This window comes from Nesoenas mayeri (assembly GCF_963082525.1).
Source record: "Nesoenas mayeri genome assembly, chromosome: 25".
NCBI lineage: Eukaryota > Metazoa > Chordata > Aves > Columbiformes > Columbidae > Nesoenas > Nesoenas mayeri.
Genome location: NC_137549.1, coordinates 5816789 through 5830055, shown reverse-complemented (window position 1 = coordinate 5830055; position 13267 = coordinate 5816789). Strand labels below are relative to the sequence as shown.

Here is a 13267-nt window from a genome sequence, read left to right as displayed (position 1 = left end):
CGTCCCTCGTCCCTCGCTCTGCGGGATGGCGGGGAGGTGACGGGGGATGGGTTGAGAGGCTGGCGTGGGGCCGCTGTCTGTGCCATGGGGCCGAGTGCCGGTGGCCGCGGTGCTGGGGACTCCGCCAGCAGCGTGCCAGGCCCGGCCGTAAGGAGTGCCGGGGCTCGGCAGCGCTAACGAGGTCAGCGCCGGGGGCTGTTTACTCCGTCCCGCTGTGGGAGACCCCCAAACGGGCGCCTTGATCTGGCTGTCCCGGCGGGCTGCGGCGCGGCACGGGCGGCGGGGGGCCCGGCTGCCGGCGGCAGATAACCCCCAGCGGCTCCCGTCCCGCGCCCGTTATCAGCGCCCGCCCGCCTCGCCAGACGTGTTAATTAGGGCGCTCAGCGTGAGCAGCCGGAGCACGTATGAGCACGCGTGGCCTCGTGCACGGGCTGGCACATGTCTGGGCTCTGCCTGGGAGCGACGTGTCGGGCTGGCGGCTGCGGGAGCTGCGGCGGCTGCGGGGACGTGAGCGGGTGCAGGATGGGTGTGCGCAGGACCAGGTGTGCATGGGGCAGGGTGTGCACAGGACCAGGTGTGCATGGGGCAGGGTGTGCACAGGACCAGGTGTGCACAGTGCAAGGGTGTTCATGGAGCAGCGTGTGCAGTGTGCACAATCCAGGGTGTGCATGGAGCAGGACACACAGGATGCACCCACGTCAGGCTGGGTGTTTCGGGGTGCATCCATGCTTTGCGAGGTGCATTTGGGTGCCCACACTCCGGCTCGGGACAGGCTGCGATTTGGAGGGCACGGGTGGCCTCTCCTCCCCACCGGGCCCGGTGCCCCTCTCACCTTTGCTGTCAGCTGCCACCGTCAACACCTTCTGCCGCCGCGGCTCTGCCGTCTCCTGAGCCATCTGGCCGCCCGGTTTTGCAGAGCTCTGCTCGCCCCCCTGCCCTCCCTGCTCCCCCGGTGCTCTCTGCCTGCTCCCTGCCCAGGACGGGGGGCTTTGTGTCCCCGGCGATCCCCCCACCCCGGCATGGCCGTGCCCGCGGCTCGCCAGGCCTGGTGTGCCGAGCCATGGCTGCGGGATTGCCGGCACTAACACAATTACCCTGACACTTTCCAGCCGCTGTCTCTCCGACAATGAATTTCTGATCTGATTTAATTTGCGCAGGCCCTGGCGGCATGCAGGGCCGTGTGCCGCCAGCTCCAGAGCCACGCATGGCCGTGTGCCACCAGCTCTGGAGCCACGCACGGCCGTGTGCTGCCAGCCCCGGAGCCACGCATGGCTGTGTCCCGCCAGCCCCGGAGCCTGGCGGGCACGGGCACTCCCCGAGGAGCCCGAGGGACAGACCAGAGACCCCTGGTGCCATCCTACCGGAGCGGGCACCGTGTCAGCCCTGCGCCAAGGGCTGGCAATGGGAGACGTTGTGTTCACGATGGACCAGGCGAGCAGCTCCTGGTGTCTCGATAGCCAGAGCTGCTCCCGCGGTGCTGCCCGGTGGTGCCACCGGCCGAGCTGTGCTGGGGCGCATGGTCCACGGTCAGTCCCGTTCACGGTCTGGCCACATGCGGTGCTCCCAAAACCATGTGGGCAGGGATGCGGGGCAGCATGCTGCGGTGTCATTGTGCCACGGTGTCACCGTGCCGCGGTGATGGGGACGGTGCGTGGTTGGCACAAGGGGGCACAGAGGAGCGTCGGGTGGGGGTCAGGGTGGGGGTCCCCGGGTGGGTGCAGCGTGGGGTGCCGGGGCTGCTCACCCCGTCCTGCCCCTCGGGATCCTCGTCCCTCGCCGGTCCTTGTCCCCCGGCCTCGTGGCCGCGGCAGGAGGGGAGCGGAGCGGGGACCTCTGCGCCGCCTCGCTTTATTATTGAGTTTAACCTACAGTCTTCCTTACATGCCACAGTGCCCGGAACTAGTGCAGAGGCTGCTTTTATGTGCAAATGAGCCTTTTTTTTTTTTAATCTTTGACAGAGAATGTGCTGTGTTTACATAACAGAGGGCCCTGGTACTCTGGAGAGGGCCACTGACAGTGCTGGCAGGAGATGTTAAGAAAGATCTAACATTTCTGATCTCTGTTTAGCCAGAGGCACTGCGAGGCAGGCAGGAGCGGCAGGGGAGGGTGGCTGGGGGTGCTGGGGGGGGCACAGCTCGGCTGCTGCCGCCCTGGGGCCGGGGAGGGCGCAGGGACCGGCCGGGGGGGCTTGGGGACCCGGGGTTTGTCACCTGTGGCCGCGGGGATGGAGCGACCCGGGCGGCTGCGGTGGCACCCGGGGGTCCCGGGGGGGAAGGTCACCGGGCACCAGCAGTGAGAAAAACTCCTCCTGCCAGGTTAAGTGGAAAAATGACCAATATCCTAAGGCCAGCTGGGTTCAAACGCATTAATTCAGGATGGGCCGTTAATGGCGGTATTGATTAGTCTCAGCGCTGGGCTAACGAGCATCCATGTTAACGAGGGTGAGTTGCAGCAGCGGGTGCGGTCGGGGGCTTCGGGTGGGGGGGACAGTGGAACACCCCAAAAAGGACCGGGGAGCAGGTTCATCCCCCGCTCTGGCACACGGAAAATTGAGTATTTTCGAACTTCTTTGCTCTTTTCTATTTTTCTTTTTCCCCTTGAAAATACTCAGCAGACCAAGTTTCTTCCCCCTCCACGTTTTCCATCAGCTCCCCGTCCGTGTCTCCCCCAGCCCGTCCGCCCGCTCCCTGCGCAGCGAGGAGCGATGCTCGGGTTTGGCTTTGCAAAGAGCCAAGGGGAGAATAAACTCGGCCTAGGTGAGGCTGGGTTTGTACACAGGAGCCCATGAGAAGCTGTTCCACCCAGGCCGTTCTGGCAGCCGGTTTGGCAGCCTGGCGCTCGCCTTTAAACAAATTCTGTTTTCTTCTCTGTTATAAAGCCAAGGCTTAGCCCGGGGGACTGGGGAGCGCTGCTCTTCCTCTAGATCTGCAAAACAGGCTGAAATAACAGCTCCGGGTGTGCCCATTTATCTCTTATCCCATCGCGTCCCACTCCGTCACCCAGTCCTCTCATATCTCCGTCTCTCCCTAAAGCAAAAGCTGACAATGAAGTGTAAATGGGGAGCGTTGGCTCTGGAACATAATGACGGCAATTTCGATGCCAGCCGTCATTTCCCTGCCGTTGCCCCAGGTAACAGGAGCCGTTGTCTCCGTCCCCCCGGCCGGTGGCTCCGTGGGGTTTGCTGCCGTTTGCGTTAGGAGGGAAAGGGAGACACCGTGGAGTGAGGGGGTGAGTGCTGGGGGGCGGCCGCTCCCCGGCCCAGCACCGACCCCGGCTCCGGGGAAAGTGGTGGTTCTGCCTGCAATTTGCATACATTACCCACAGTTCTTTGCCTTCCCCGGCGCTCCCGGGAGGCTGCATGTGCCGGCTCGCCATAACCGCATGGTGCCGGTGCCGGTGGGCGCCGCGACGCTTGCGGAAAGCTGGAAACCACGAGTTTTCCGAAGGAACGAGTTTGGAGTTCACGGCAGAGCGATGGGCACAGGTGGTGCTGCCCATCCCCGTCCCCATCTCCATCCCTGTCCCCATCTCCATCCCTGTGCCCATCTCCATCCTCATCCCTGTCCTCATCTCCATCCCTGTCCCCCTCCTTGTCCCCATCTCCATCCCTGTCCCCATCTCCATCCCCATCCCTGTCCTCATCTCCATCTCCATCCCCGTCCCCCTCCTTGTCCCCATCTCCATCCTTATCCCCATCCCCATCCTTGTCCCCATCCCCATCCTTGTCCCCATCCCCATCTCTGCCGCGCGGCTGCACCAGGGCTGTCAAACGGCATTAAGCCCAAACTAACCCCCCGTCCACCGGAGCCGTCACCATCATTCCAGATAACTGTAATCGAGCCACTGAATATGTAGCTGGGCTCGGAGTTTTGTAGTTGAGATAAATATTGATATTAAAGCTGTCAGGGCTGGCGAAGTGACGGTGACACCCGCTCTGCCGGTATCACACCAGCCGCAGCCCCCGGGACGGCACCCGCGGCCACGGCTGGTGGGCACGGGGCTCAGCCATCGGGGGAATTCAAAAGTCGATCTAACCGCTTCGCTGCCAGCACCACGTTTGGGTTTGTTCCTGCGGGATGTCACTTGATGCCACTGTCCCCCCGGCCAACTTCTCGCCCACCGGGACACGTGGCAAGCCGGGGATGGGCCCGTCCCCGAGGAAATGAAAGTAGAAGGGGGAAACGTAACAGGTATCCCCAAACCAGCCCCTGTGCGCCCATCACCACGCGACCAGGTCGTGGGGAGCCCCCCCGCCCCCGCGCCGTGTCCGTCCCCCCCGCCCACCGCGCTCCCGCTCGCTCCTTCTTTATTTTTTTAATTAGCTGATTCGCTATCTGGCGCCAGAGTGCGTTTCCAACCACCGCACTCAGGAAACCTCATTAACACAGATCAAAAGGAGCTTTTAATGATTTATAAAGGTGCAGCAGTTTGGAGAAATTAAATAATTTAGGTGGTGTGTGTACGGCAGGTCCCTCAGGGCCGCATTACAGCGTACGGCGAGCCGCAGCCCCAGCCGCGCTCCCCGCTCCGCCGCGGCGCTGGGGACACCGCACGGGACCGGGGGCACCACTGGGACCGGGGACACCGCACGGGACCGGGGACACCACTGGGACTGGCGACATCGTCACCTCCTTCTGTGGGGCTGGGAGAGACGAGGCTCCTGCCGTAACCTTGAGTGTCACGTTGTCCCTGCACACCGCGGTGTCACCGGGTCAGGATGCCGACATCTCCCGGCACAGCCCGGTGGAGATTTGGGTGCTGGTGCCGCCGCCGCAGTGGCCACACTCGCCCCGCAGCCGCCAAGAACATTTTACCAACATGGTTAAAGTAAAATAATCCTTATCCCTGGTGGGGTGGTGGGACGAGGGGACGTCCAACCCCCCTGAGATGGACCCAGGTGTCCGGGTGCACGCGGCTCCATCCCCTCCCAGACCCCACAAGTGGCTTTTTGCCTCTTTTGCCTCAAAGCTCCGCGGCGGCTCCGGAGCGGGGAAAACGGCTCTGCCGCCCGACACCGCGACCACCACGTGGCCAAAATCCCCCGACGGCCCCGTCCGGCTCCCGGCGCTGCCGGCAGCGTCCCGCGGGACGGCGCTCAGCGCCGCGGCACGGCCAGGAGGGCGAGGAACAGATGGAACAAACCAGCTCCGACGTTCCCGGCGCGGAGTCGCTGCCGCCCTGGCCGTGCCGGGAACCAGCCGCGCAACGGGATTAACGGAGAAAAGAGCCGGGCGGGAGCGTCCTCCCGTCCTGCCGCCCCCCGGCCCAGGAGCCGCTTTGTGCCCGTTCCCGGGGGCGGGGGGGCTGGCGCTGCCCGCGCTGCCCGTGCTGCCCGCTCCGCCGCCGAATTTCCATCAGGTTGTGTTTAGAAAAGACAGCGAGAGGGCAGCGGGCGAGGTTGGGGGCTGGTTTGGGCGGGGGGGCGGGGGGGGCTGCTGTGTGTTATTTTGCTCTGTAATAGGCTTATTACTCCTGATCACGCTGTGACGATTTGAATGAAGGAGATTTGGGGAGATGAAAGCGTCGGGGAGATTTTAAGTGTCTCAGCGCCGGGCCCGGCGAGGACGGGCGTCCTTGGCGCGGGGGGACCCCAGGACCCCGGCACCGCCCCGTCCCAAACCCCCTCCTGCCCCCCCGCCGGCCCCTCGCTCCTCTGACTGTTACAAACCTCCTAATTTCCAGCCTCAATTTATTCATGGCCAGTTTATACCCATTTGTTTATGTGCCAACACTGTTCTTCAGCTTAAATAGCTCTTTTCCATCCATAATATCCCCCCCCCCGCCCCGTATTTCAGCAAGCGCAATCATATCTCTTTTCAAGCTGTTCGGGAAAGAAAAATCTGAATTATTTAACCCTTGGGACACCGCCTGGGCTTGCGGGGTTGTAGCAAGACCAGGGGAGAAGTGCTTTGTTCCCGCGCTGCATCGCTGCCCGTGTGTGCGAGTTTTGGGGAGATGCTGCTGGTACCCGCAGGGGAAACTGAGGCACGTTGGGGGCAGCGGAGGGGCCACGGGTGAGCGAGGCCACCCCGCAGCCCGCCTGTCCCCTCCCTGTCCCCTCCCTGTCCCCTCCCTGTCCCCTCCCTGTCCCCCAGCAGAGCAGGCTGGGCTGTCAGGTAGCGCTAACGGTAACGAATGCCCCTAATGAAGCACCCAATTAGCCGGGATCCCAGGCTTAATGGTAGCTGACAGAGCTGAAAGCTGCGAGTAGTCGATTGTCAAGTGTAACATCCCGGCGGGTGCGCGGGGAGGCCGCGCCATCCGTCTCTGTCAGGAAAAACAAAGCTCCCGCGTTAACCCCTTTGGTGGTGGCATCGACCCTGCTGGTGGTGTCGCCCCCGTCCCATGGTGTCAACCCTGGTGGTGGCATCGCCCCTGTCCGGTGGCATCATCCCTGGTGGTGGCATCACCCCCATCCAGTGGCATCACCCTCGTCCCATGTCATCAACCCTGGTGGTGTCATCAACCCCGTCCCATGGTGTCATCCCTGGTGGTAGCATCACCCCCGTCCCATGGTGTCAGGCCTGGTGGTGGCATCACCCCTGTCCGGTGGCATCACCCCCATCCCATGGCATCATTCCTGGTGGTGGCATCACCCCTGTCCGGTGCCATCACCCCCGTCCCATGGCATCAACCTTGGTGGTGGCATCAACCCCGTTCCATGGCGTCATTCCTGGTGGTGGCATCACCTCCATCCCATGGTGTCAACCCTGGTGGTGGCATCACCTCTATCCCATGGCATCATTCCTGGTCCAGTATATCTGCCCCAGTGGTGGCATCATCTCCGTCCCATGGCATCGTCCCCATCTCACAACATCATCCCAGGTGACAGCATCGTCCCCATCCCGTGGTGTCACGGGGGCCTCGTTCCCAGAGGCCACGTGTCTCCAGGCAGTCACAGAACCCTGGATTTGCCCAAAGCTGAGCTTTGTTTGGCCTGAGAATGTTGTGAATCGGCACCTGTTTGTGTCCCCAAGCGGGGTCTCCTCTCGCTTTCTGCAGTTCCTGATGGGCCAAAGAGCAGCAGATGTGCCCTGAGCTGGTGTCCCCGTGTCCCGGGGACTCCAGGGCTCAGGGAAGGTGGGGACGCTGCTCACGGGGAACATGCCCAAACCGGGGCGCGTAGCCCGGCACCGGCGCTTGGCTCAACCGCGGCCGCTCGCCCTTCCCTGCCCCGCCGAAAGGCGTCTTGTCTTTTTCCCGTTCCGAAGCAGATGAATTAGCGCTGTGCCTCGTTTAGACAGTTGAAATCCCGCTCGCTTTAATTAGCGCGGGCGGCGGCCCTGCTGCGGGCAGCACGCGGGGCAGCGGCGCGCTTGCCAGGTGGCGGGTTTGTAAAACGCTGTTGACATTTTGCGAACGGAGTGACTTAAACGAGAACAAATTAACAGACGGCGCCGCGCGTGCGTGTGCGCGGGGCTGGCGCCGCGCGAGCCTCCACCGGCAAATTCGGCTATCGGAGCGTGGCCGAGCGCCGGCGGCTCCGTGCCGGGGTGAGCGCGGTGCTGGGGTGTCCGTGCCGGTGCTGCTGGTTGCGGTGCTGCGTCCTGGGTCTGTCCCCTCCTGTCCGTGGGTATCAGTGCCGGGCTTTGCGGGACCGTGGTGCCGCGGCACAACCGCGGTCTGTGTCGGACCCTGGACTGCGTGTGTTGCAGCGTTCGGCGGAGCCGCCGGGAGGGAATATTTGATCAGGCAGAAATGGAATATTTATAGGAGGGAGTGAATCAGCAGGGGAAACGGAGACATAAAGAAGGATTCGCCAGCAAGGAAGAACCAGGACGGAGCGCAGACAAAGTCACCCGGAGCCTGGGGACACGTGGGTGTCCCATGGTGGCTCATGGGGATGTCCCCGTCCCGTCCCCCGCCACTAGGGTCTGTGTTTGCCGCGGGGCTGCAATGCGGTGGCAGGGACACCCCGGCCAGCCCTGTCCCCAGGGGACAATAATGTCATCCCCATTGCATTGGAGCCACCTGGGCACCAGCTGCAGGGATAGGGACAGGGACAAGGGTGGGGACAGGGACGTCCTTCCCCCAAAACCTGTTCCTGGCTTTAATCCCGACTTGTGCCGTGCAAACCCCCAAAGCCGCGGGTGACCCTCCCCGCAGCCCCCGCTCTGTCTGTGCCATTTATCACAGCTAATCAGCTTTAATTCGGCAATTTGTCACTCTGGAGAAGGCCCTTCCAGTTAGTTGATTTATTTTTTTTTCCAAAAATACAATAATAATAATTATTATTATTCCCCTGATAAGCATAAGCCCTCCTGTTACAATCGCCTTTGCTTGGGCTTTAATAACGATCATTAAAATAAATAATTTTTTGGAAATAAAAGGCAGAGAGAATAGTGGGTGTTTTTTTTTTTTAACAAAAAAAAAAATGGTATTGTTTTGTATGCGTTTGAAAATTGTTTCCCAGTAAATCCCAGCCCTTTGTATTAATTTTACATTTTAAAATGTTACCTTGCCAGGGGCAGGGTTGGCACAAGTGACTCGGGAAAGGAGAGCGAAGGAGAGAGAGAAAAACCCTGCTCCTTAATTAGCGCGTTTCCCTGTGTGATCAGAGTGCTTATGAGGCAGGTAATGAGGGGAGGGGGCGCACGGCGCCTGCTCGGTGGGGCTGCAGCACCAGCCCCCCCTCTGCCACACCCCCTTCCCTTCTTGGGGTGCTGGGTGTCCGGTGGGTCGCCCTGTGCCACCACCGCCCCCTCCGCGTTTTGGGGTGGCCTGTGTGATGAGTTGGAGCCGCTCTCAGCACAGGGGACTCGGGAAGGGACGGGGGGGTCAGGGACACTTTGTGGGGGCTGTGGCCACCGTCCCCCCCAGCGCCGCGCTGACCCCTCCAGCCGCTGGCCATAGGGGTGCAGAGCCGCTTCTTGGGGTGCGTCCCCATCCCTGGTCGTGCTGAGGTGGGGGGTGCTGCTGGTAGGGGGCCACGCCACAGCTCCCTCCAATTAATTAGCAATGAAAACATGATCCCCACGGTCCGGGGGGAAAGCCGGGCTGCCCGGTTGGCTCCCCGGTGAGCGCCAGTGGTGTTGGTGGTGCCGGGGCTCTGCCGCGTCCCCCCCGGCACAGCGGGGACCCCAGGGGTCGCCCCCAGGAGCCGGGGGGCGGCACGCCGCGGTGTTCCCAGCACCGCTAATCCCTTAATCTCTCAGATAATCAGAGCCAGAAACAGCAATTACGCTGGGATTGCGGCGCGCGGCTGCGGCGATGCCAACGCTCCGACGGCGCCGGGAGTCCTGATTGTTTTGTGACTGAACTACCAAAGCGGTGCCGGTTTCTTGGGTGTAAAATGAAGAGGCTCTGGGTTAATTCGATGGGTTAGCGGGGGTGTTGGGGTGGGCAGGGGATGGGGTGATCGGAGGAGCTGTGCAGGGCTGGGTCCAGCCCTGGGGCACGGTCAGACCGAGGTTTTGGTGCACCCAGGGCCGCCGGCATTGCCGCGGCGGGACGCGGTGACCCCTGGTTCTCCCGCAGGTTCCACCGCGGGGACTACACGGTGGAGGTGAGCATCAACGACTACCTGGACATCTACTGCCCGCACTACGAGGAGCCGCTGCCCGAGCAGATGGAGCGGTACGTCCTCTACATGGTCAACTACGAGGGCCACGCGTCCTGCGACCACCGGCAGCGCGGCTTCAAGCGCTGGGAGTGCAACCGGCCCGACTCCCCCAACGGGCCCCTCAAGTTCTCCGAGAAGTTCCAGCTCTTCACCCCCTTCTCGCTGGGCTTCGAGTTCAGACCCGGCCACGAGTATTATTACATCTGTGAGTAGGAGCTGGGGGGCGATGGTGGGTCTGGGGTCACTGGGTGCACCGCGGGGACGTCCCCGGCATCGCCCCGGCCTGGATGCTGAGCTCGGTTTGCATGGTGGACCCAAAACACTGCAAAATCCCCCAAACCCAGCCCTGCCCATGTGCCGACAGCGCCAGCAGCTCCGGATTGACGTGCAGATCCACGCTCGGTCCCAACAGCCGTCACCGGGGCTGGGTCATGGCCATGGGTGCGGGGCAGCCATGGGGGCCATGGGGGCTCTGCAGGGAGCGCAGGATGGTGGGGACGCTGGTGTCATCCCCATGGGGCCACACCAGGCACCGCTGAAGGGGCCGCCTTGGACCTCCCGTGTATTCCCATGTATTCTCGTGTAGCCCCACGTTCTCCTGTGTATTCCTATGTGTTCCCATGTATTCCTGTGTGTTCCCATTCTCTCCCCTGTATTCCCGTGTATTCCCGTGCTCTCCTGTGTTTTCCTATGTGTTCCTGTGCTCTCTCATGTATTCCCATGTGTTCCCATGTGCTCCTGTGCTCTCTCCCCTGTATTCCCGTGTGTTCCCATGTATTACTGTGTGTTCTTGTGTATTCCCATGTATTCCCATGCTCTCCTGTGCTCTTCCGTGTATTCCTGTGTATTCACATGTGTTCTCATGTATTCCCACGTGTTCCTGTGCTCTTCCATTTATTCCCATGTGTTCTCATGTATTCCCATGTATTCTCATGTATTCCCATGTATTCCTGTGCTCTCTCATGTATTCCCATGTGTTCTCATGTATTCCCATGTATTCCTGTGCTCTCTCATGTATTCCCGTGTGTTCTCATGTATTCCCATATATTCCTGTGCTCTCTCATGTATTCCCATGTGTTCTCATGTATTCCCATGTGTTCCTGTGCTCTCTCATGTATTGCCATGTGTTCCCATGTATTCCCATGCTCTCCCATGTGTTCCCATGCGCTCTCATGTATTCCCATGTGTTCCCGTGCTCTCCGGGGGCCACACTCCCCTTTCCCCCCAGCAAATGAAGCCCAAACGGAGCAGCTCGCCCCAGCAGAGCCTGGAGCCCCGGAACAACGAGTTAATGTGGCCCAGCTCAGGCTCCGGGATTCTGGCCATCAATAAAGGGGACAAATAATTAAACAGACAAAATCAAAACAAGGGAGCCGTGATCCCCAAGCACTCGACGGTGTCAGCGGGCGCCGGGGCGGCTCTTCTCACGCCAGAGCCAGCCGGCGCGCTTATCTCCCTTATTATTTCTCCCCCTTTTTCCTAAAGCATCTGTTTGCAGCCCACTTAATTTGTTCCTTTTATCTATATTAAATTACCATTTTTCCCCCCTCTCCTTCTCCCCCTGTAAAATGTCACTTGTGCAATAACCGCATCCACAACTCTCCATCCCCCCCCACCCCGTTTTATTTTTATTTTTTTTTATATTTTTAATGTCGTTAGGGAGAGATTACACAGAAGTAAATGGTGAAGCTGATCATTGCTAAACCGGTTAGAATTCATGTCATGCGGAACATTAGAAATTATGCCTCTTTGAGGAACCGTATTTAGCAGACATGAAAGAAAAGAAATTACCTCCTCCTCGAGCTGGCAAATTGGAACGCCATTAACCCCGGGCCGCGCTGGCGCTCCCGGCGCGGGGCCAAGGGCACGGGCCGGCCCCGGGGACGTGGGGACGTCGGGCTGCCCGCGGCCGGTACCGCGTGTCACCTTCCCCGCCAGGGATGTGCTGGGGAGGGCGAGAGAAGAGGGACAATGGGTGCGCGGGGTGCTGGGCGGCACCGCTGCCACCGCTCCTGCCCGGCCCCCCTTGCTCTCGCTGCAATGAAACTTTGTTGTGAATTCGCTCTCCCCTTTTTTAACCCAAAAAAAAGACAATTTGATTCCTGTAAAAACACATATATATATATACATATATATATGTAAAAATCGCGTTTTCTCATATTGACCACTGTTGTGATTACTCCCTTTCTTGCTTATTTTCACTCGGTGCCTTTCCCCCCGTCCCCAACCGGCGCTGGGACCAGCAGGGACCCCACTGGGCCATATAATATATACAAACTGGGGCTGGGGGGCTCTGCTATAGGGCAGCTCTGTCCCCGTCCCATTGTGTCACTCCCTGCGGTTTGGTGACACTGGGGGGGTCTGTGCCCCCTCCCCATCACCCATTGTGCACAGCGGGGCTGATGCGGCCACGGGGGGTCCCTGTCCCATGGAGGGGCTGAGCCACTGACCCCCCAAACCCACCCCGTCCTCTCCCCTTTGCTTCTCCGCAGCCGCGACCCCCCCGAACGTGGTGGACAGGCCCTGCCTGAAGCTGAAGGTTTATGTTCGGCCAACAAGTGAGTGAATTGGGGGGTCGGGGGGGCCCTGGGTGGTGGGGCCGGTTGCCCTTTGTCCCGCTGGTACCGCCAGTGCCGGTCCCCCAGCGGCGCCGGTGGCTGCACCGCGGTGGGTGCGTTGCCGGCGTTTGCCGCTGAGTTTCAAATCGGGGAGAAAAACAATAAAAAATCATAATAATAATAATAATAAAAAATCTCAGCCCAGTGGCCACTGCTCAGAATCAAATAACTCAGCCATTTAAAAAAAACAAATTAATAATTTTCTTCTCCTGTTAACGTGTAATTAGCAAATGGCAGCAGCTCTCCCCGGGGAAGGGCTGAGTGCCTGCGAAATGTCACCCTTTAAAAGGATGTCTTTCTCTTTTTCTTTATTTGCATGGCTTTAAAATAAAACCCGATATAATGAAACCATCTGTAAAAAATCATTCTGTTTTGTTCGGGACTGGGGCATAATAGGGGGGAAAAAAATCTCTCCTGCTATCATTTTTTCCGAGTTTAATAATATTGGGATTTATTATGCCGATGCCTTGTGGAGGAAGAGGTGAGGGTGGGGGGCGCTTCGGGAAAACTGGGCGTCCTGGGGTCCTTTATGTCTTAAAATCTCATTGATCTTGAGATGCTGCTGGGAATTTGGGGGGTGGTCCCGGCTCCTCGCTGCCGGCGACGCATCAGCAGCGCCCGGCCCGCGGGGCACCGAGCAGCCCCCCTCACCCCGCTCCCTCTCTCGCTCCGTTTTCCGCAGACGATTCCCTCTACGAGTCCCCGGAGCCCATTTTCACCAGCAACAACTCCTGCTGCAGCCTCAGGGTCCCGCACGCCGCGCTCGCCGTGGTGCCGGTGGTCTGGACGCTGCTGGCCTCGTAGCGCAGCCGCCGCCGTGCCGGGCAGCGGCCCCGCGGGGAGGGAGCGGCCCCAGGACGGGGCCCGGCCGCCCCGAATCGCCCGCGAGCCGCGGAACCCGCGGGACGGCGCCCGGGGAGGCCACCGGCGCGCAGGGTTGGTGCTACCGGCGCGACGCTCGCCTGGATCCCGCCGCCGCGTGAAGTCCCCGTCGTCACCGCGCCCCGCGGGACAGCTGTGCCGAGAGCCGCCGGCCCTGCACCGTGGCTCGCCGGGCTCCGGCCCCCCCGTTGGATCTGGCTTTTTA

The 13267-nt window shown here is 60.8% G+C and overlaps 1 protein-coding gene across 1 annotated transcript in view; it reads left to right on the top strand.

Moving 5' to 3' along the window:
- LOC308049428 (uncharacterized protein) overlaps window positions 1-12984 on the top strand; it is a gene marked incomplete at its 3' end in the record, with an annotated part of 56460 nt that extends 43476 nt beyond the window's left edge. Inside the window, exons 3-5 of the mRNA XM_080359071.1 lie at window positions 9478-9767; window positions 12055-12120; window positions 12863-12984. Coding sequence (XP_080215197.1) covers window positions 9478-9767; window positions 12055-12120; window positions 12863-12984 — 478 coding nt within the window. The remainder of the gene's footprint in view (window positions 1-9477; window positions 9768-12054; window positions 12121-12862) is intronic.
- Between the last annotated feature and the right edge of the window lie 283 nt (window positions 12985-13267).